A 24,374-nucleotide genomic window follows, 5' to 3' on the forward strand; every position below is an offset into this window, starting at 1 on the left:
CACCAGGAGTACTTTCCACCTCAGGGAGCCACTCTCTTTGCTCATGCATAAGAAGCAACTTCTTTCTCATCCATTCAAGTTTTATCAAGAGGTTGCAGCAATCAGTCCCATATTCAGGCTCCACTTCTGATTCTGGTTCTCTTGCTATTTCTAGCACATCTGCAGTTCCTTCCTGCACTGGAATCTTGAGCCCTCAAAGTCATCCATGAGGGTTGGAATCAACTTCTTCCAAACTCCTGTTGATGTTGCTATTTTGACCTCTTCCCATGACTCACAAATTTTCTTAATGGCGTCTAGAATGGTGAACCCTTCCCAGAAGGTTTTCACTTACTTTGCTCAGATCCATCAGAGGAATCACTATCTATGGCAGCCATAGCCTTATTAGGTATATTCCTTATATAATAAGACTCGAAAGTCAAAATTACTCCTTGCTCTGTGGGCTGTGGATTGGATGCTGTGTTAGCAGGTATGAAAACAACATGAATCTCATCCATTTCCCTCAGAGCTCTTGGGTGACCAGGTGCATTGACAATGAGCAGTAATATTTTAAAAGGAATCTTTTTTTTCTGGACAGTAATCTCAACAGTGGGCTTAAAATATTCAGTACACCATGTTGCAAACAGATGTGCTGTCATCTAGGCTTTGTTGTTCCGCTTACAGAGCATGGACAGAGGAGGTTTGGTGTGATTCTTAAGAGCCCAAGGATTTTCAGAATGGCAAATGAGCACTTCGTTCACCATTCAACTTCAGGTCACCAGCTTCATCAGCCACTAATAAGAGAGTCAGCCTGTCCTCGGAACCTTTGGAGCCAGGCATTGACTTCTCTTCTCTAGCTATGAAAGTCCTAGGTGGCATCTTCTTCCAGTAGAAGGCTGTCTAGTCTACATTGAAAATCTGTTGTTTAGTGTAGCCGCTTCCATTAATTACCTGAACTAGATCTTCTGGATAACTCGTTACAGCTTCTGTATCAGCACCTGCTGCTTCACCTAATGCTTTTATGTTATGGAGATGGCTTCTTTCCTTAAGCCTCATGAACCAACTTCTGCTAAGTTCCAGCTTTTCTTCTGCAGCTTCCTCATCTCTCTCAGCCTTCACAGAATTGAAGAGTTAGGGCCTTGCTCTGGATTAGGTTTTGGCTTAAGGGAATGTTGTGGCTGGTTTGATCTTCTGTGCAGACTACTCAGACCTTCTCCATTATCAGCAATAAGGCTATTTCACTTTCTTTATCATTTGTGTATTCATTGGAATATCACTTTTCATTTCCTCCAAGAACTTTTCCTTTGCATTCACATCTTGGATAACTGACACAACTAGCTTTTGGTCTATCTCAGCTTTGACATGCCTTCTTCATTAAGTTGAATCATTTCTAGTTTTTGATTTAAAGTGACAGACATGTGACTCTTCCTTTTACTTGAACACTTAGAAGACACTGTACAGTTATTAACTGGCCTAATTTCAATACTGTTGTGTCTCAGAGAATAGGGAGGCCCAAGGAAATGGAGAGAAATGGGAATCATTGGCCAGTGAAGCAGTGAGAACACACACATTTATCAATTCAGTTCACTGTCTTATGAGTGTGGTTCCTGGTGCCCCAAAATAACAAATTATAATAGTAATATCAAAGGTCACTGATCATATATCACCATAACAAATATAATAGTTAAAAATTTCAAATTTTGTGAGAATTACCAAAGTGTAACAGAGAGACCTGAATTGAGCCAATGCTGTTGGAAAAGTGGTGCTGGCAGAGTTGCTGATACAGCTGCCACAAACCTTCCATGTGTAAAAAAATGCAATATATCTGTGAAGTGCAATAAAGTAAAGCAGAATAAAATGAGGTATGCCTGTATAACTGAAAATATATTTAATTGCTTTATGTGTTTAATGAACAGAATTTTGTTTACTCTTAATTTCAAAATGAATGGTTGAAACATTCAGTTTTTGTAATTTTTTTTAAAGGACATTTTCCTTTTTTTAATGTTTATTTATTTTTGAGAGAGAGAGAGCGGGGAGGAGCACAGAGAAGGATACAGAAGATCCAAAGCTGGCTCTGTGCTGACAGCAGAGAGCCTGATGCGGGGTTTCAACTCATGAACCACGAGGTCATGACCTGAACCAGTCAGACGCTTAACAGACTGAGTCACCCAGGCACCCCTACATTTTCTTTTCTTTTTTAAAGTTTATTTATTTTGAGAGAGAGAGAGAGAGAGAGAGAGAGAGAGAGAGAGAGAGAGAGAATGAACAAGCGGGGTAGGGGCAGACAAAGAGAGAGAGAGAAAATCCCAAGTAGGCTCCATGCTGTCAGTACAGAGCCTGATGCCGGGCTCAAACCCATGAATCGTGAGATTATGGTCTGAGCTGAAATCAAGACTCGGTAGCTTAACCGACCGAGCCACCTAGGTATCCTCAGGTTTTGTAATCTTGAATGAATTCTTTTTTTTTTTTTTTTTTTTTGCAAGTCATAAGGTCTTTAGACCAAAAGGTTCCTTACTCTTGCTACTGAACAGAAGTGTCACATTTACCCACTTTCAATTTCTAGCAATGGTGGGAAGGGGCTTTCCCATAAAACTGCAATTAGAAGAGAAGATGCTCAACTTGTTTTAGAGTTTCCTTGAAGGTAATTTTCAACATTATATAAGAGAAGTCCCTCTCTTTACTCCATCCATACAGACTACTCACCCAGTGGTAGAGCTCGGGTCAGGTTAGCAGCTGGAGGATCTGTTTCTGGAGGACAGAGCTCACAGAAGTCCCAGCATGATGGGCAGAGCAGGTTACCATCGTGAATCCAGCCATTCATCTGAATACTGACGGGGAGGACCTGCCCAGCCCGACTACACAAATATGAAGTGTTCTGAACCCAAACTGTCAGACCTTGGGGAGAACAAGAAACCTTCAAATAGGAAAAAAAAAAATCAGATCAGTTAGATTCCATATATAATATATGAGCCTTCCTTCACCTACAGGAAAATACATTACTAAAAATACTGACTATAAAACAATTTGGGGTATAGGGATGTCTTTAATCTCATATAAAGAACGCTAAGTTATTCAGGCTCTAAAATACACTCTGTGGTAGTTGTTCTTAAATTTTTAGTTTAGCATTTTCAAAAAAATCTGAGGAAATCTATGGACACTTTTCAGTACATATACAAGATAACACACAACTTTACATACAATTTGGATTCACAGACCCCTGAAACCAAGTTATCAAGAATAACATTTCTGTAGGGGTGCTGGCTGGCTCAGTTGGTGGAGTGTGTGACTCTTGATCTTGGGGTTGTGAGTTTGAGTCCCACCATTGGGATTGGGTGCAGAGATTACTTAAAATAAATAAAATCTTAGGGGTGCCTGGGTGCCTCAATCGGTTAAGCATCCAACTCTTGATTTCAGCTCCTGTCATGATCTCTCAGTCAGTGGGATTGAGCCCTGTGCTGGATTCTTTGCTGTCGGAGTAGAGTTTATTTGGGATTTTCTTTCTCCCTTTCTGCCCCTCCCCTGCACTTGCTCTCTCTCTCTCTCTCAAAATAAAAAATTTTTAAAAATAAAATCCTAAAAAAAAGAATAACATTTCTATAGATCCTAGTATTCTCATTATACTTCACCTTAAATCTGTCAAAGAGCCATTACTCAAGTCATTTTCTGCACAAGTCACAAATTTTGTAAATCAAATTTTTATAATATATTTTAAATTATAAATATATATGCTCATTGTAAAAAGAAAAAAGCATACAGCACAGAAATGTACATAGTAAAAAAGTTCTTTATTCTTTTCCTTATCCTAGATCCTTCTCTCAGGTATAAAAATGGTCATAGTGATTTTATATGGACTGGTAACATCTTCAAAGGCAGGACTTGGGGCACCTCAGTGGCTCAGTCGGTTGCATAAGTGTCGGAATCTTGGTTTGGGCTCAGGTCATGATCTCACAGTTTGTGAGTTTGAGCCCCACATTGAGCTCTGTGCTGACAGTATGTGCCTACTTGGGATTCTCTCTCTCTCTACCTCTCTCTCTGCCCCTCCCATGTGCATGTTCTCTCTCTCTCTCAAAATGAACGAATAAACTTAAAAAAAAAAAAAAGTGCTTAAAGGTAGGACTGCGGGGGTAACTAATAAAATCAGATTTTTTTTTCTCTTTTTATTTTAGAGAGAGAGAGCATGAGTGGGGGAAAGGGAGAGAGAAAGAGAATCTTAAGCAGGCTCCATGCTCACCTGGGATCATGACCTAAGCAGAAATCAAGAGTCGGCTGCTCAACTGACTTAGCTACCCAGACACCCAAGTCAATTTTAAAAAGCAAACACATTAAAACTAACTTTAAAAAAATGTTAAATGTGTCTTCTTCACAGTTGTTTTATAAAAAGACACATTAATGCCAATTATGCTACTTCACTTTAAATATTTCTGGAACTTCTCTCCTGGGCCTATCCTCAAACCAAGTGTATGATTTTGAGTATGTTTGATGGTGGTAAATTTTTACTTTGCAAGTTGATATAGTTTTTAGAAATACCAAAAGTTACCCAGAACCAAGTCTGGTAAAGTTGACTAAATCAGTTAACATTAAATTAATATAGGTGTGATGCAAAATACTAAAACTGATTTTCCTAGGAGGCTACTAAACTCTTTCTAAAGGCAATTTCAAAAGAGGAGTTCCATAAGTACATTTCAACAATGGAGTCATCTTTGAAATTACTCAATCATCAACTAAGTTTAAGTGTAATACTCATTTGGAAATTTAAGTTATAATAAGTTCAAGAAAACACATGACAACAAAGTATAACCTCTTCCATAAGTCTGTCATTCAATGACCCACATCTAGGAAGCACCACCATAACTACAGTGCAATGTAATCATTCTTTTAAGTGAGAACTGACTGAATATTGTGCTTTGTGGCTGAAAAGGATACCAAAGAAGTCCGTGACCCAGTACCTGTCCTCTAGCAGCTTTAACTGAAGAGAAAAGGGTGGCATATAAATTCCACCCCCCCCCACCCCCAGCAAATTTAACAGTGTTAAGCTGTTTATGATTAAGAGTCAATGTTGGAAAATGGAGGGACTGTAAAGTATCCTTCAAAGACAGAAGACACTTTGAGACTGAAAAATGAAGGAGGCAACTCCATACACTTTATATAGTTTAATTCAGGGTAACTTACTGACAGCATGATCAGGTGGATGGTGATTTGGACAGTTGTGCAGCTATTCTCTGCAAAGTCCAGTCCTTAGTCTACATATTTTATAGAGGAAGGGGACGAGCAGAAGGGTATGTAGTAAGATCAAAAGGCTTACATGCACTTCAAAGGGCTCACATGCATCTAATAGACAGCTAATCTTTAACAGACCTTGTGGTACCATCTGTGCGTCAGGAGGAGGAAAGACTATGTTATCTCTAACAGATTCACAGGAGGCCAAAGCAAGCCTCCTGCATTCCAGCTTTGGCAGGCATTTCTAAGGTATACATATTAATCTCCAAGAGGCCTGGAACACATAGCCCCAAGAGAGGTCATCAATCATACATGACGAAGATGGAGGGCTAAAGATGGAGTCAGTACTGTCAGCATTCCTACAGTCAATAAGTGGTAGAAACAAGCAATAAAGCTTAGAAAGTTTCATGGAAGAAAGAGCATTAATATCCTAAAGATGTGCACAGAATTTGGATCACGGTGAGGAAGAGATGTGACCTGGTGGACTGTGTCAGAATCTGGGTGGGTAAGGAGGGTAATTATGTAGGGGTGGGAGAAGGTGAAAGGGATGTGGTCAGATCAAATAAGCATACTGAGGACAATGAGAGTCAGATTTCTCTCTGTGAAAGGAATTACAAACATGGAAACAGAGAAAACTAAACTGAACCCTTTAGGGTTGGACTGGAACCAAAGATACTGGTACAAACTCAGTTATGTGTATATATATATATATATACATATATACATATATATGTATATATATGTATATATATATGTATATATATACATATGTATGTATATATGTATATATATGTATATATGTATATATATGTATATGTATATACATATGTATATACATGTATATATATGTATATATGTATATATGTATATACATATGTATATATATGTATATACATATGTATATACATATGTATATACATATATACATACATACATACACACACACACACACATATGAATATACAAGCAAATTACATACACACATCTATTTCCCAGATCTGTTCACCAAGAGGGCTTGGGGAGTAGCTATATCCTAGTGACAATGCACAGTACATCTAACAACAGATCTTAGTCTCTTAAATACCACACTTCACTAAAGAAACTAGAGCTTTTTGGGGTGCGTGGGTGGCTCAGTTGGTTATGTATCTGACTCTTGATTTCAGTTCAGGTCATGACCTCATGATTCAGGAGTTCTAGCCCCACGTCGAGCTCTGTGTTGACAGTGCAGAGATTCTGGGTGTTTGGGATTCTTTCTCTCTCTCCGCCCTTCCCTGCTTGCTCTCTCTCTCTCTCAAAATAAATAAACTTAAAAAAACAAAAACAAAAACAAAAAACTAGAGCTTCTTGAAGAATTTGTTGACTCAAGAGCTGCATGTGCTAGAATATCTTGCACCAGAAAGCAAGGCAACATTCAAAGAAAGATGGGGAAAGACCAGAAGGACATAGAAACCTGAAGGGGCTTCCTCTGGCCAAATCTGGGGGAAATTGAGTATCAAAATAAATAATGATAGTAATGGTAATATCTTTAATAAAATGGATTCCATGACTCAATGCTGATATAAATGTATAAATTAGTAAAATGAAAGTATGGTAAGAAAAATTTATTGACACAGTACTTCCCTGCAAAATATTTATTGATTACAAAGGGAATTAATAAGAAAAGAGTAATTGATAGCGAAGAAGCCTGGGAGATACCAGCAAGTTAACATCACCAGTAAAAGGACAAATCATGAGTGTACCACCATAAGAACATGAGCATCACTTCTGTGATATTACTGCCCAAAATACATGACCTGAATTTCATCATGAGGAAACATATGACAAACCCAAAGTGAGATACATCTTAGAAAAAAATGACTTATAGTTTTTTTAAATGTCAGGGTTATAAAAATAAAAAAAACACTCAGGAAGTGTTCCAGACTGAAGGAGACCAGAGACAGGACAACTATGCAACATGTGATATTAATCCAGATCCTATACTACAAGGACATTATTGGGCCAATTAGCAGAACTTGAATAGGGCCCCAAAATTAGATGTATCAGTGTTAATTTCCTAATTTTAAAAATAGTATTATGGTTATATAGGGGGATGTCTTGTTTAAAAGAAATGCACAAAGTACATGGGATTGAAGGTAAAGCACATCAGCAATTTGCACTTACATGACTCAGAAAAAACATTTTGTACCATTCCTGCAACTTCTCTGTCAAAATAAGTAAAACAAACAACAAAAGGCAAAACAGTAATCCATGTTAACTGTTTGGAACTCATACATATCTTCCTATATAAATGGTGGTTAGCATTAAATTAGTAAAATTAAATTAGCAAAATTAACTGACAACTCTAAGTACAGGGAAGCCAAGTACATTCGATTTTTGTAGATGGTATTGAAAATTTGCATAATCCCTTTGTGGTACTGGTGGTGTTGACAAACCATTAAAATTGCCTGAAGAGGGGGTGCCTGGCTGGCTCAGTTGGTAGAACACGTGACTCTTGATCTCAAGGTCATGAGTTCAAGCCCCACGCTGGGTATAGAGCTTACTTAATAAAGAAATGAAATATAATAAAATAAAATAGCCTGAATGGGTCATCCTCCTATTATAGTTGCCAATGTTCTAGCTTTATCCCATTAAAAAATTTTTTTTAATGTTTTTATTTATTTTTGAGACAGAGAGAGACAGAGCACGAGCAGGGGATGGTGGGGAGCAGAGAGAAAGGGAGACACAGAATCTGAAGCAGGCTCCAGGCTCTGAGCTGTCAGTACAGAACCCGACGCAGGGCTCAAACTCATGGACTGTGAGATCATGACCTGAGCTGAAGTCAGATGCTTAACCAACTGAGCTACCCAGGAGCCCCTAGCTTTATCCCATTTAATTTAATATTTTAACTTATGGGAATTTAGAAAAATAATTTTTTTAAAAAGGTAAGATAAAAGCATAGTATCATGAAAAGTGAAAATTAACTCAATATACAACAAGGAAATGACTTCCCTAATTATGATATTTTAAAAAGATGCAATGAAATTAGTCAAAGACAAATATCATATGACTTCACTCATGTGTAATTTAAGACACAAAACAGATGAACAGAAGGGAAGAGAAGCAAAAATAATATATAAACAGGGAGGGGGACAAAACATAAGAAACTCTTAAATATAGGAACAAACTGAGGGTTGCTGGAGGGGTTGTGGGGAGGGATGGGCTAAATGGACAAGGAGCATTGAGGAGGACACCTGCTGGGATGAGCACTGGGTGTTATATGTAGGGAATGAATCACAGATTCTACTCCTGAAATCATTATTGCACTATATGCTAACTTGGATGTAAATTTAAAAAAAAATTAAAAGTAAACAAACAATTGAAAAAAAAAAAGATGCAATGTCTTGGGGGGGCGGGCCTGGGTAGCTCAGTCAGTTCAAAGTCTGATTTCAGCTCAGGTCATGATCTCCCAGTTTGTGAATTTGAGCCCTGCATTGGGCTTGCTGCTATCAGCTCAGAGCATGCTTTAGATCCTCTGTTCCCCTCTCTCTCTCTGCCCCTCCCCCTACTTATGCTTGCTCTCTTTCTCTCAAAAATGAATAAACATTTATTAAAAAAAAAAAAAAAGATGCAGTGTCTTATGGCCATTGGGGCATCTGGCTGACTCAGTTGGTAGAGCATGTGACTCTTGTCATGAGTTCAAGCCCCATGTTGGGGGTAGAGTTTACTAAGGAAGGAAGGAAGGAAGGAAGGAAGGAAGGAAGAAGGGAAGGAAGAAAGGAAAGAAGAAAGGAAGGAAGAAAGGAAGGAATGAAGGAAGGAAGGAAGGAAGGAAGGAAGGAAGAAAGGAAGGAAGGCAGGAAGGAAGGCAGGAAGGAAGGCAGGAAGGAAGGCAGGAAGAATAGTAATTTTTATTATTGGGAAACCTTGGAAAAGGTGTTTTGTTCTACATAAGTACTAAGTAAAGGCAGTAAAACAAAATTTTGTATTGTGATTATAACCAGGTCAAAACTATGAATTAAATAAACAAATATATCTTCAAGGAATTTATCAGAAAATGGTTGCTGGATTACAGTTATCAGACTATAACTGAAAAGTATTTATTTTGAATTTTCATCTATGAGGTTTCAAAGATAATTTTATATGAATTGTATGATGTCTAGATTATAGCTCAATAAAGCTGTTACAAAAAACTAATTTTATAAGTAACTTTAAAAGCAATAATTAAATTCCCAGCTACATAAGTCCATTTATATCTTGCAGCTGAAATGGTACAAAAAATTCTTACTTTTCAGTTCTCAGGATCACACTTTCCTCCCTGACATCCATTAGTAAAGTATGGAATATTCTTTAAGTTGGATGTTCATAAGTTATAGAATGTCTATATCTTAGTAAGTTTTTAATAAGGTGATGCAGTCATTTAAGGTAGTTTGCTACTTTTGGATTTCTAATTGCAAAGGAGAAAAACAATTATTAACCTGTAGCTGATTTATTAATTCTTAAATCCATGCTTTCCTCAGATCTTATGAAATAAAATCGCAAATTTTTTCCATTACAAAGTAATATTTGTTTAAGAACAAAATTATATATATTCCATTATTTCCTTGGGGTATATGCCCCAAGTAAAATTAATATAAAACTTGCTGATATATAACAATTATATATGTATTTTTAAACAAGTGGAAAAAGGTAATTTCTCAAATAAATGACAATATTTTCACACATAAGCAAAGTAATATTTATATAAACAAGATAAGTTAAAGAATTAATCAGTAAATTACATAAAAATATAAAATGTATTTTAAAATATAAAAACCATATAATGAGATAAATTATATAATATTTGATAATAATTATTAACAATCATATAGTTTACCTGATAACATCCACTCCCCCAGTCTGGGTAACTCAGCTTCCTCTCACACTTTTCCATGACAAATGCGGATTTCTGAATTAGACAAACTGAATGAGGTCCATACTTTTCAGCACCATAATTTTTAAAAAGGTCTGAAGCAAACCAGAGAACTTTTCTTAAAAATTGAGTTTTGGTTCAAAGAACAAACTGAAGCATTCCATTTTTATGGTTAAAAGTTGCTTTAAAAATCAAGCATGTTTGGGCTGCCTGGGTGGCTCAGTCAGTTAAGCTTCTGACTATTGATTTCAGCTCTGGTCATGATCTCATTGTTGTGAGACAGAGCTCCCATTGGGCTCTGCACTGACAGTGCAGAATCTGCTTGGGATTCTCTCCCACCCTCTCTATCTCTCTCTACCCTTCCCCTGCTCATGTGCACGTGCGTGCGTATGCGTTCTCTCTCCCAAAATAAATAAATAAATAAACTTAAAAGAAAAAAAGATTCTTTCTCCAGCTCCTCTGCCCCTCCCTTACTTGTGTGTGGCTTGCTCTCTCTCTAAAAAAATAAAATAAAAAATTAAAATAAAAATCAAACACGTTTAATGGAAATTTTCAATTAAAAAAATTAAGAGAAACAGGGCTCCAAAATCAAACTAGGTTCTCAATAAAGGACTTGGTGGGAAGAAATTATTCTATCAAAAATGGGAGATAAAACTGGGCTTAAAGTATTTAAGTTAGGTATGCCTGGGTGGCTCAGTCAGTTGAGCATCTGACTACAGCTTAGGTCATGATCTCACAGTTCATGGGTTTGAGCCCCACATTGGGTTCTGTGCTAGCAGTGTGGAGCCTGCTTGGGATATTTCTCTCTCTCTCTCTCTCTCTCTCTCTCTCTGCCCCTCCCCTACTTGTGCTCTCTCTCAAAATAATAAACTTTAAAAAAATAAAGTATCTAAGTTAGATATACAGAAGAAATGGCACAAAGAATCGTCTTTACTGGTAGTCTAATAGGAGTCACCTCCCAGATGACCCATGATAGATGAAGCCAACTGACTTATATAATGGAAGGCTTTTGGGGGGATGTTGCAAAAACTTTTTGCAAAGTTTTCTTGCATTTTTATCTCATGCTATCTGCTGGAAGTCCATACATAAGATGCTGATCTAGTCTCAGACTAAACACAAACATGCAGGGGCGCTTGGATGGCTCAGTCGGTTGGGCGTCTGACTTTGGCTTGGGTCATGATCTCACATTTCATGAGTTCAAGCCCTGTGTCGGGCTCTGTGCTGCAGCTCAGGGCCTGGAGCCTGCTTTGGATTCTGTGTCTCCCTCTCTCTCTTCCCCTCCCCAGCCCATGCTCTGTCTTTCTCTCTGAAGAATAATTTTTTTTTTTTTTTAATTAAAAACACAAACACATAGAGGGATAGGGTGGATTAAATGACCTCTAACTAGCTAATGGACAAATGAATGAGGCTCCTTAAACCCTAGCAAAAATTTGCTCTTTACACTTAGTACAAGTAAGTTTCATGTTTTGAAAACAGAGAGTTCTTACAGATAAGTATTTTATGTCAGTTTTGAAAAATCTTAATTAAGCTAAGAAGGAAAATGTAAAACAGAATTAAAGAGAACTATTGTTTTGTGTATTTGTGGGTATTTCAAAGTCCTTGAAAAACAAAGTGGTCAGTGTCAAAAAAAAAAAAAGAAAAGAAAAGAAAAGAAAAGGGAGTGCTCAGCAAAATACAACCCTCAGGCCAAATCCTGAGGGCTACCTGCTTTTATAAATAATAAAATTGTATTGGAGCACAGCCAGTAATTTACACATTAATTTATATGTTGTCTATAACTACTTTCACACTGTAACAGCAGAGTTCATAATTCCAACAGAGACCATATGACCCACAAAGTTTAAAATATTTACTATCTTTCTCTTTATAATAAACATTTGCCAATTCCAGCTCTAAAATAGTAAGATGTGACACCATCTTTGGCAAACCCAAAATTGACAGATCTCTGCATTGCTCAGTTTTAACACTGAACTGCTGAATAGTTACAAGTTTTTAAGACATTTATTAAATGGGTGAGTGATGAAAAAAATGACTGTACAAATCCAGTAAAATCTACCAGGTTTAGAAATAAAAGGAAAACCCATTATAGAAATTTAAAATGTAGAAAAGAGAGTCTGTAATAAAGTATGGAATGGCAGGGCGGGGTGGGGGGGGGGGGGGGGATAAAAAGGACCAGGTTACAGATTTTGATGACCACAGAGAAACTACCTATTGCTCTTTATTAACATAAGATGTGGTAACATTTTGTTTACAAAGGTGAATACCCAATTGTTATACTCTTTATGTGTATTAAAAGGGAATAAATAATATGGTAATATATCTTACAAGCCATGGGACAACAGTATTATCCTAATATCTGGAGAACAACCTGTTACTTCTAAATTACATAAAATGCACACTCCTGAAAAGAGAAAAAAATGGGATACCTACTATGATTTAACAAAAAGAGCGCTGCTTTGGAGGATCTTACACAGGCACCAATTAATTATATTATTTAGTGTCTCTTCATTTACCTGTGAAATTGAATAATATCTTCTCTATCAGGTTTTTAAAAAAATTTTTAATCTTTATTTATTTTTGAAAGAGAGAGAGAGACAGAATGTGAGCTGAAGAGGAATAGAGACGGAGACATAGAATCGGAAGCAAGCTCCAGGCTCTGAGCTGTCAGCACAGAGCCTGATGTGGGGCTTGAATTTACGAACCACAAGATCATGACCTGAGCCAAAGTCGGATGCTTAACCGACTGAGCCACCCAGGCACCCCTCATCAGGTTTTTAGAAGAATAAAATGATAAAAATGAAAGTGCTCTGCAAATGAAATATCATGCAGATATAAGGTATAACAAAAAAGTAGCGCATGCACACATGTGCAAGTCTATCTAACAATCCTTGTTATATGTCATAGTTCGAAGCACTTACTATGTGAATTCATTTATTAGTTCTCACAGCAACTCTGTAAGACAGGTACTACTATCCCCTTTGTACAGGGAAGAAACTGAGGCACAGAAAAGTTAAGTTACTTCACAAATGGATACCAGTGGAACCACAATACAAATTCAGACAGTCTGGCTCCTGGGTCTATGTCCTTAATCCCTATTTTATATTGCTGATATGTTATTTTAATATGTATATAACATTTCATTTCACTATACTACTAACCTGGTTGATTTTCCAATATCCTACAATCTGAGCTGCGCTGATATTCACCACTTAAATGCCAACTGAATTCCTGACTGAAAGGGCAGTAGTCAGCAATTTCTACTGAACCACCATAATAAGGCAAGTCTTCTGCAGGTATTCCACTTAGTTTGTCGAAGTACTACAAAAAAAAATTATTAGGAAGACAGGAAAGTAAGAAACATTCTATATAATCAAACAGGCAATTTGTAGCAACCTTCTAATGCTGTATAATACAAAAAAAGATATTACTGTACTTTTCTTCATATGTCATAGAACATAAAGAACATATTCTACCTGAGGGATATTTCAAGGTTGTTGTAGTTTTAGAAAAAGCAAGGTAAGTAAATTAGTCTATGTTTTTTATTAGATGACAAATTTGACTAATGTTTTTAAAAGGATGAATAGGAAGAGTTTTATGAGGTGACAAAACACATACTAATCCAGAGAATTAAGATATTTTAAATATAATGCACTTAAAGTATTATCAGAAGACTTAATTTACGTGTTGTTTTGAGAAACTTGAAAAAATAAAACTGTGAGAATATGAATGAGATCATACACCAAAGGAACAAGGCTCCAGATAAATTTTAAAGATTTCACATGTACACTAATTTACTGAATTATATTCCTATGCCTAGAAATAGAGTTGCCATCTTATGATGATGTCTGAAGCATTCAGTGGCATCATGAACATATGCAGGAAAGCTCAACATTTAGCAGCAATCATTTTAAATCATCTTCTGAGATACTCCTTCTGACTGCAGGGTCCTTTGTAAATGGCAGGCAGAACTAAAGAGTTTTAGAGATGGCTATTGCAACAAAAAATTTACAGGTCAAATCAGAGATTCAGACTGAATATGTAGGACCATTTCCTTCACCTTTTAGATCCCATGAGTCAAACCTTTACTAAAGTAGAACTTCTAAGACTTGTAATGAATTGGAACAGAGTACCTCAGTCATTCTCTTTAAAGAACTTTGTTTTCTGTGTATGTTAGAGGAAATTAAAGATGAAGACTTAGGAAACAATTAGAAAAAAATACAAAACATTTAAAAATAGATCCAATAAATATTCTAAATGCCTCTTATTACTACAAGGCATTGTTAGATATTAATTATTGTTAATTAGCACATTGGTTTTAAAGAATTGTAAGAATTCTCAATTTTTTTTCTAACTTATAGAAAACCAATGGGGGTAAGTTGAAAAACTTAATTCATTCTTCTAATTCAAGATAGAGACTTCTCTTTAAAAAGTTGAGCTGATTCCTAAAACTGTGCCCCAACAAGTGTTACCTGGTACTCTTCAGGCAAAGGTTTTGAAAACTTCTGCAAATTACACACAGCAACTGCTCTCTGGTCCTGTCGGCAAGTTAACTGCAATGGGTTACTTCTAAGCGTGTCACAGAAAGGGCTCAGCATCTGCCTCCTGCACACAAAGAAACACCAAGGTACCAAACTCTAAAGAAAACATAACAAATCCATTTTCTATTATAATTTCAATATGTTTTGATAGCTTAATACTAAATGCTAAATCAGGTTATAAAGTTATTTTTCAAAGAGTAAAAAGAAATGCTTAATGTAGTTATAAAAGATTAATGCCAAATGCCTTATAACGTTACTTCACCATTATTAAACAAAATATTTATCTCTTTCTCCACTTTTTCCAGTAAAAGGAGTTCTGCAGACCTGATCTGTGTGTTTAATGACAAATAATGAAATTCCTGATCCTGCTTAGAAATACAAATCTTCATAATTAATATAATGGAGTCTTAGAAAGAGACAGAGATGATGGATGCCCTTTCTGCCCTGCAGCTACAAAGAGTGAATTGTTTTCTATGGCATGATCTAGTTCAAAGACTCTTGTTTCAGTTATACTGAAAACATTCACAAGACATCTTGTTTTCATGTGCAAAATGAAGACTGTGTGAATATTCCTAATTATGACAAGTTGCTCTGTTCTGTTGAATCTAATCTTGGAAGTACAATTTGGAAAATGAGGTCTTATAATTTTCCAGATATCAGAATCTATTACACTGTTCTGTAAAAATAATCTTCAAACCCCAACCTATAATTCTAGTTGGTCAATTTATTGATAATTATAATACAAACCATATTAATGTCATAATAGTAATGTTATAAATGAAATTCCAGTATTCTTAAACAATATAAATCCTATTATGACTGATTGCCAAATTGTGATAGTACTACTGCCATTTTTCCTCTTCTTCCACATGCTTGTTAAGGGGAAAAAGCCTAGGTTAGATTTACTTTAAGGAAAATTGATATTTGCTTCATTTAAGTTAACAAAGTATAGCAATAAAACATCTCAGGGAATTATAGCTTCTTGAGATAGAATGTGTAAAAGACCTACCAGTGTCTCTGGTAGAGTTGAAGAAGCACACTGTAATAGGAAAGCAAAGGTCTAGAAGTCTTCACACAGGCTTGGTTTCAAATACCAGCTTATTTGATGTTGACATCATTTTCCTGAGCTTCAACTATAAAGCACTAAATGCCTAGCACACACAAGTTACTCAATAAGTGTAATTTCTGTGTCCCCACCACTTTTATAAAATCTTTACAGGGGTGCCTGGGTGGCTCAGGTGGTTAAGCATCCGACTTTGGCTCAGGTAATGATTTTGTGGTCCATAGTATGAGCCCCGCGTCAGGTTCTGTGGTGACAGCTCAGAACCTGGAGCCTGCTTCGGATTCTGTGTCTCCCTCTCTCTCTTCCCCTCCCCAGCTTGTACTCTGTCTCTCTCTCAAAAATAAATAAACATTAAAAAAAAAAGTTAAAAAGAATGAAATTGACAAACCCTAGCAAAACTGAAAAAGAAACCTAGAAAATGCAAATTACCAATATCAGGAATGAAATGGGATCTCACTACAGACCTTACAGACATTAAAACGATAGTAAGGAACTACTACAAACTACTCTGTACACATAAATCTAGTAACTTAGGCAAAATGGACCAATACTTCAATAAACACATATTACCACAATTCATCCAATATGAAATAGGTAAATATGAATAGCCCTGTAAATATTAAGGAAGTTGAATTAATACTTAGTACAAAAAAGAAACAAAGATAATATCATATTCTTCATGAATATATACAGAAAAATCCATTATAAATATTAGTACATGGAATTCAGCAATATACAGAAATAACTATATACCATGACTAAGTGGGGCTTTTTCCAGCAATAGAAAGCTGTTTTAATATTTGAAAATCAATCAATATAATCCATCATATTAATAACAGACTAAAAAAAAAATCACATAATTATATCAACCAAAGCAGGAAAAAACACCTGACAGAAGTCAACATCCATTTGTGATAAAAATTCTCAGAAACACAGAAATAGAGAGGAACTTCAACTTGAAAAGGAGCATCTACAGAACACCTACAACTAACATTATACTTAATGGCGAAAGGTTGAATGTTTCCCCTTCTCATTGCGTTCATGGATTTAAAAAGTCAATAAAGATGTCAATTCTCCTGAAACTGATCATGTAAGTTTAACACAATTCATAGAAAAATCCTACCAAGATTTTTTTGTAGACAAGGTTATTCTGAAATTTATATGAAAGGCAGGAACTAGAACAGCTAAAATGATTTTGAAAAAGAATAAAGTGGGAAGAATACATTTACCCAATTTAAGATATAGAATGGCCACACTAATAAAGGACTGTGAAGTATTAATGGAGTGACAGACACATAGATCAATGGAACAGAATAGAGAACACAGAAATAGACCCATATAAATACACTCAACTGATTCCTTCACAAATGGAAGAAAGCAATTCAATGAAAGAAAGATAACCTTTTCAACAAATGGTGCTGGAACAACTGGACATCCACACACACAAAAAATGAACTTTGACCTAAGTCTCCCATTTTATACAAAAATTAACTAAAAATGGATCCCAGACTAAAAATATAGAACATAAAGCTTTAACATTTAAAAAAAAAAAAATACAAGAACGTCTTTGGAATCTAGGGCTTCACTGAGTTCTTAGACTTGACATTCAAACTATGACTCATAAAAGGACCTATTAATAATTTTGACTTCACCAAAGTTAAAAACTTATGCTCTACAAAAGACCCTATTAAAAGAATAAAAAGAAAAGCAACAGATTAGGAGAAAATGTGTGAAAGCCACATCTCCAACAGAGGACTAGTATCTAGAATATATAAAGAACTCTCAAAAACTCTCAACAGTAAGACAAAAGCAAACAATCCAATTAGAAAATCACCATAAGACATGATGAGACACCTCATCCAAGAGGATATACAGATATCAAATAAGCACATGAAAAGATATTCAGCATCACTAGCCATTAGGGAAATGCATATTAAAACCACAATAAGATAATCACTACTATCTTTTGGAATAACTAAAATAAAAAAACAGTCACAACACCAAATGCTGATGAGGATGTAGCTCACTCATACATTGCTGGTAGAATATAAATTGACGTAGCCATTCTGGAAAAGAGTTCAGCAGTTTCTACTACAAAACTAAACTTGCCACTACCATATGACCCAGCAATTGCACTCTTGGGCATTTATCCTGGAGAAATGAAGATTTATGTTCACATAAAAACCTGTACACAAATGTTTGCAGCAGCTTTATTCAGAATAGCCCAAAACTGGAAACAACCTTGTTATCCTTCAACATGCAAATGTTTAAACACACTGTGGTACATCTGTATCATGGAATTTTATTCAGCCATTAACTTGAGCAAACTACTGATATACACCATAACCTGGATGAATCCAGAAAATTATGTGGGGTGAAAAAAGGCAACACCAAAAGGTTACATGCAGCATGAATTGATTTATACATCATTCATGAAATGACAAAATTATAGAAATGAAGAACAGCTTAGTGGTTTCCAGGGGGCTTAGGAGGAGCTAGAGTGGGAGGGAAGTGTGTACATCTATAAAATGGCAATAGGAATATCCTTGTGGTAATTGAAATGTTCTATATCTGACTGCATCAATGTCAATATCCTGGTTGTGTTGTTATACTATAGTTTTTTCAAGATATTACCCATCAAGAAAACTGGATAAAGTGTACATGAAATCTCTGTACATATTTTTTTACAACTACATGTGATTCTATAATGATCTCAAAATAAAAAATTAAAAAAATATATTTATAGGGGCACCTGGCTGGCTCAGTCTGTGAAGTCTGAGGCTCTTGGGGTTCTAAGTTTGAGCCCTACATTGGGCACAGAACTTACATTAAAAACAAAAACAAAAAAGACACACACACACACACACACACACACACACACACACACACGTGTGTGTGTGTGTGTGTGTGTGTGTGTGTGTGTGTGTGTATCCCCCAAACTTGAAGAATGTATTTTTTAAAAGTTTGCTAGGTAATTGTGATATTCATCCAGATTTGAGAACCATTACTCAAAAGTACCTTCCATGTTTTTGTATATTGAATCAACAGTTACATTTATGTTTATGATTGCATTCTCCAAAGAGTAAGAATGATAGAATATGCAAAAATTTTGCAATATACATATTTGTTAATTATAAACTAAGCAGAAATGCTTATGATTCTGGATCCCACACCATAGATTCTTTAATACATGATTTAAAATAACAATGTAGTTATTTATTTTGATATTACCATGAAGCACCAGAAATGGCTTTCTATACATTTTTTAAAATTAATTAATTTTTCAATAGAGAGAAAGCACGAGCTGGGGGAGGGGAAGAGAGAGAAGGAGAGAGAGAATCCGAAGCAGGCTCTAAGCTGTCAATACAGAGCCTGATGTGGGGCTCAAACCCACAAACAGTGAGATAATGACCTGTGCTAAAATCAAGAGTTGGATGACCACCTGACTAAGCCACCCAGGCACCCCAGTTTTCTATACATTTTTTTTAAGTTTACTTATTTTGAGAGAGAGAGAGAGAGAGAGTGACTACACAATCAGAGGAGAGGTCAGACAGAGAGGGAGAAAGAGAATCCTAAGCAGGCTCCGTGATGTCAGAGCAGCGTTGGGTGTAGGGCTCAATCTCATGAACCTGTGAAATAATGACCTCAGCCAAAATCAAAAGTTGGATGCTCAATCAACTGGGCCACCTAGGTGTCCCTTCCATACATTTTGAAATTGAACTGTTTAGGCCACATTTTCAAAATAGTGACATTTTAGGCTCAGGATAAAGAACAAATCCAAAATAAACTGTGTTATCAAAGATATCATGAGGAAATGCATTCTTACTTTTGTTTCTGCTGGTCAATCCAGAACTTACAGCTCTTTCTTACAAAGTCACAGCCCATTCCTCGGCCCCAGTCTAACTTTTCGGCCATGCTGTAATTAGCCTTATACCAACTGTGGAAATAATTCAAATAAAGCATTTTTTATTATTGTCATTTTAAAAACAATTCCAACAAACCAATTACAAATCTCAGCAATGAACAAACCAAGACCTCAAGACAAAGAACATTTACAAACAAAGCCCTTGGTGCACAGGAACTGCTGCACAGACTCACCACACCATAGGACTGGGAAACTTGTCTTCTGGTGAGGGTACTTTCACATTTGAAAAAAAAAAAAAAAAAAAAAAATCAAAACCAAAATGTGCTGTCACTGTAATTTTCAAAGATGACAGAAGTCACCAAGTAGAAAGTGGTTAAGGTGTGAGACAGAGAGATCAAGGGCCAAAGAAACAAAAAGAGAATGAGAGAAAATACAAGAGAATAAACTTAGGAAGAAATAGGAGAATTATTAGTTGGACAGCCTTTACCTAATCTGATTCAGTTGGTCCTAGTTTCTTGCTTCTCTGGCCTTGATTTGTGATATTCTATCAATACAGGGTCTGCCTGTGACTAAAAATTACATTATTATGAGACATATGAATACTATGTCTAATACCTTAAAAATGTTCTAATTTCAGAAAAAACAACCCACATCAATTTGATTTCCTGGCAAATTTAATCAAAGGCAAGGAGCCTACTTAACAGTTTTTCTTCTTCCTTCTTTTTTTTTTTTTTAAGTTTATTTATTTTGAGAGAGAGAGAGAGAGAGAGAGAGAGGGAGAGAGGGAGCAAGAGAGAGTGCTCAGGAGCATGAGCAGGAGAGGTGCAGAGAGAAAGGGGGAGAGAGAAAATCCCAAGCAGGCACCATGTCATCAGCACAGAGCTTGGTGTGGGGCCCAAACTCATGAACCGTGAGATCATGACCTGAGCCCAGACCAAGAGTCAGATGCTTAAACGACTGAGCCACCCAGGTACCCTTCTTCTTTATTCTTAATAACAGGATTAGTTTATAAAAATTATAAAATTATACAGAATAGTTTCTTACATTTGGTATTACATCTCGTCCCTTTAGCATTACTGAAACATTAAATAAAAACATAGGCGCAAAGGCTGAGGGAATGACAAGAATTATTCCCTCCATCCCAGCCACTTTTCCACAAAATCAAACAGAAATAGGAATACATGATACGGATCTTCAAATCCTTCTCGTTTTTTCAAAGAACAGAACTGTCTGAGAGAGAAACTAAAGACATGAATACCAAAATGCTGCAACCTCTGCAGCTATAATGTGACTTGGTAACTAGCTTGGTAACTAGCTAACTTGGTATCATAGCAGGTCAAGTTGTCCAGATAGTAACAGATGACCCCAGTACTGCACACTAGGAATTATTTTAGCAGTGCCTAGGTTAGGCAGTCCTTCTCCCTCTGGATAAAATATAAAATAATAAGATTCCCTTGGGAATTACCATATCTAGTATACGTTGAGTACAGAGCATAGCATTGGCCCTATGTTACTCTAACATCAGCTGGGCACTCCAGCTACATTTCTTGAAACCTTCATACCTTCTTTGCAGCTCTTTTTAAGCTATGACTGAACAGTTATTAAGCACTTCTTATATGGTAAGCACTTTGTTTAATGATAAGGCTACACCACTGAATAAAAAGACAGTTTTTGTTCTCATGAAGATTATAATCTAGGGGGAAGACAGATATTTTATTTTATTTTTATTTTATTTTATTGAGGGGGAGTGGCAGGGGGAGACAGAGAATCTCAAGCAGGCTCCATGCCCAGTGCAGAGCCTGACATAGGGCTCAATCGCACAACTGCGAGATCATGACCTGAGCTGAAATTAAGAGTTAGATGCTTAATTTTTTTTTTAACTTTTATTTATTTTTGAGACAGGGAGAGACAGCATGAACGGGGGAGGGTCAGAGAGAGAGAGAGACACAGAATTTGAAACAGGCTCCAGGCTCTGAGCTGTCAGCACAGAGCCTGACGCAGGGCTCGAACTCACAGACCGTGAGATCATGACCTGAGCCGAAGTCGGATGCTTAACCGACTGAGCCACCCAGGCGCCCCAAGAGTTAGATGCTTAACCAACTGAGCCACCCAGGTGCCCTGGAAGACAGATATTTTTAACAACTTACAACTGGGATGAGTGCCACAGAGGTTAAATATAGGGTGCTAATAAATAGCAGTACATTAACAGGGAAATCTAAATTAGTCTGGGAAATCAGGAAAGATTTGCTTCAGGAAGCAACTTTAAGCTAAACCCAAAGGAGGAGCACATGTCAGCTGAGGGAGCAGGGGAAGCACTAGAAACAGTTTCTTAGTGGCAACAGAGGGTTGTGAAATCAATTTACTGTACCTTAACATTTATTTCTCTTTCTTTTAAAATTAACAGAATAGAGGGGCGCTGGATGGCTCAGTCGGTTAAGTGTCCGACTTCAGCTCAGGTCATGATCTTGTGGTCCATGAGTTCAAGCCCCGCTTTGGGCTCTGTGCTGACAGGCCTGGTGCCTGCTTCAGATTCTGTGTCTCCCTCTCTCTGCTCCTCCCCTGCTCACACTCTCTCTCTCAAAACTAAATAAACATTAAAAAAAAAAAATTAAAATTACCAGGATAGAAAAAAAAAGGATGGTGGTAGTTGGTAGTAGGGTAAATATTGTTCTATCAACTTTGGTTCAGTTTTGTATATAATAGCTAATACCTCAGTTGGCACTTACAGTATGCCAAACATTAAGTATACTAAGGACTTGACATATATCAACTCATGAAAGCCTCACAAAACTCTATGAGGTAGGTATTGCTTTTCATCCTCATGTTACAGACAAAAGAACTGAGGGAAAGATACAGCAAGTGAGTGGCAAAAAATGGGATTTGAATCTAGGGTTCTGGCTTCAATGTCAGTATGCTTTATAAAAGAAATTGAGACACAGTTTATATCCTATAAAATTCACCCTTATAATTTTTGTCATTCAATCTTTTTAGTATATTTGCAGGGTTGTACATCAATTACCACTACAGGCATATATCATTTTATTACATTCCACTTTATTACACTATGCGGATACTGTCATTTTTTTCTTACAAATTAAAGGTTTGTGGCAACTTTGTATTAAGCAAGTCTATGGACACCATGTTTCCAACAGGATTTGCTAACTTCATGTCTTTGTGTCACACTGTTAATTCTCATAATACTTCAAACTTTTGCATTATTATATTTGTAATAGTGATCTGTGATCAGTGTTTGATGTTACTATTGTAATTGTGCCAGACACCACACCCCTATGACAACAAAAAATATTGTGTATATTGTGACTGCTCCACCGACTGTTCCCTCTTCCCCTTTTCTCAGGCCTCCCTATTCCCTGAGACACAACATGTGTTAGACAGTTAGTTAGCCAAGTTGTGAATGCAAAGGAAAAGTTCTTGGAGGAAATGAAAAGTGATATTCCAGTGAATACACAAATGATAAAGAAAGTGAAATAGCCTTATTGCTGATAATGGAGAAGGTCTGAGTAGTCTGCACAGATGATCTTAGCAGAAGTTGGTTCATGAGGCTTAAGGAAAGAAGCCATCTCCATAACATAAAAGCATTAGGTGAAGCAGCAGGTGCTGATACAGAAGCTGTAACGAGTTATCCAGAAGATCTAGTTCAGGTAATTAATGGAAGCGGCTACACTAAACAACAGATTTTCAATGTAGACTAGACAGCCTTCTACTGGAAGAAGATGCCACCTAGGACTTTCATAGCTAGAGAAGAGAAGTCAATGCCTGGCTCCAAAGGTTCCGAGGACAGGCTGACTCTCTTATTAGTGGCTGATGAAGCTGGTGACCTGAAGTTGAATGGTGAACGAAGTGCTCATTTGCCATTCTGAAAATCCTTGGGCTCTTAAGAATCACACCAAACCTCCTCTGTCCATGCTCTGTAAGCGGAACAACAAAGCCTAGATGACAGCACATCTGTTTGCAACATGGTGTACTGAATATTTTAAGCCCATTGTTGAGATTACTGTCCAGAAAAAAAAGATTCCTTTTAAAATATTACTGCTCATTGTCAATGCACCTGGTCACCCAAGAGCTCTGAGGGAAATGGATGAGATTCATGTTGTTTTCATACCTGCTAACACAGCATCCAATCCACAGCCCACAGAGCAAGGAGTAATTTTGACTTTCGAGTCTTATTATATAAGGAATATACCTAATAAGGTTATGGCTGCCATAGATAGTGATTCCTCTGATGGATCTGAGCAAAGTAAGTGAAAACCTTCTGGGAAGGGTTCACCATTCTAGACGCCATTAAGAAAATTTGTGAGTCATGGGAAGAGGTCAAAATAGCAACATCAACAGGAGTTTGGAAGAAGTTGATTCCAACCCTCATGGATGACTTTGAGGGCTCAAGATTCCAGTGCAGGAAGGAACTGCAGATGTGCTAGAAATAGCAAGAGAACCAGAATCAGAAGTGGAGCCTGAATATGGGACTGATTGCTGCAACCTCTTGATAAAACTTGAATGGATGAGAAAGAAGTTGCTTCTTATGCATGAGCAAAGAGAGTGGCTCCCTGAGGTGGAAAGTACTCCTGGTGAAGATGCTGTGAAGATTGTTGAAATGACAGCAAAGGATTTAGAATATTACCTAAACTTAGTTGAGGAAGAGCAGATTGACTTCAATTCTGAAAGAAGTTCTACTTTGAGTAAAATGTTATCAAACAGTACTGCATTGCATGATGCTGAGAAATCATTCATTAAAGGAAGAGTTGAACAGTGTAACAAACTTCAATGTTTTCTTTTAAGAAATTGCTACAGCCACCCCAACCTTTAGCA

The 24,374-nt window shown here is 36.7% G+C and overlaps 1 protein-coding gene across 3 annotated transcripts in view; it reads right to left on the reverse strand.

The window, feature by feature from the left end:
- The window catches only part of LMLN (leishmanolysin like peptidase), a 138,432-nt gene that overhangs the window by 64,921 nt on the left and 49,137 nt on the right, over positions 1 to 24,374 (reverse strand). For 2 of the 3 annotated variants that reach the window (XR_007457285.1, XM_049628330.1), the window contains exons 12-16: positions 19,509 to 19,619; positions 14,551 to 14,683; positions 13,240 to 13,399; positions 10,046 to 10,176; positions 2,680 to 2,890 (exon numbers count right to left, since the gene is read on the reverse strand). Coding sequence is in view for 2 of the 3 variants with exons in the window: in XM_049628330.1 (XP_049484287.1) it covers positions 2,680 to 2,890; positions 10,046 to 10,176; positions 13,240 to 13,399; positions 14,551 to 14,683; positions 19,509 to 19,619 (746 nt within the window). In the remaining variant the exon portion in view is untranslated. Of the gene's footprint in view, positions 1 to 2,679; positions 2,891 to 10,045; positions 10,177 to 13,239; positions 13,400 to 14,550; positions 14,684 to 19,508; positions 19,620 to 24,374 lie in introns of those variants that run through there. The other variant, XM_049628331.1, reaches the window with a different exon arrangement.

This window comes from Panthera uncia, chromosome C2 (genome assembly GCF_023721935.1).
Source record: "Panthera uncia isolate 11264 chromosome C2, Puncia_PCG_1.0, whole genome shotgun sequence".
NCBI classification, from domain to species: domain Eukaryota; kingdom Metazoa; phylum Chordata; class Mammalia; order Carnivora; family Felidae; genus Panthera; species Panthera uncia.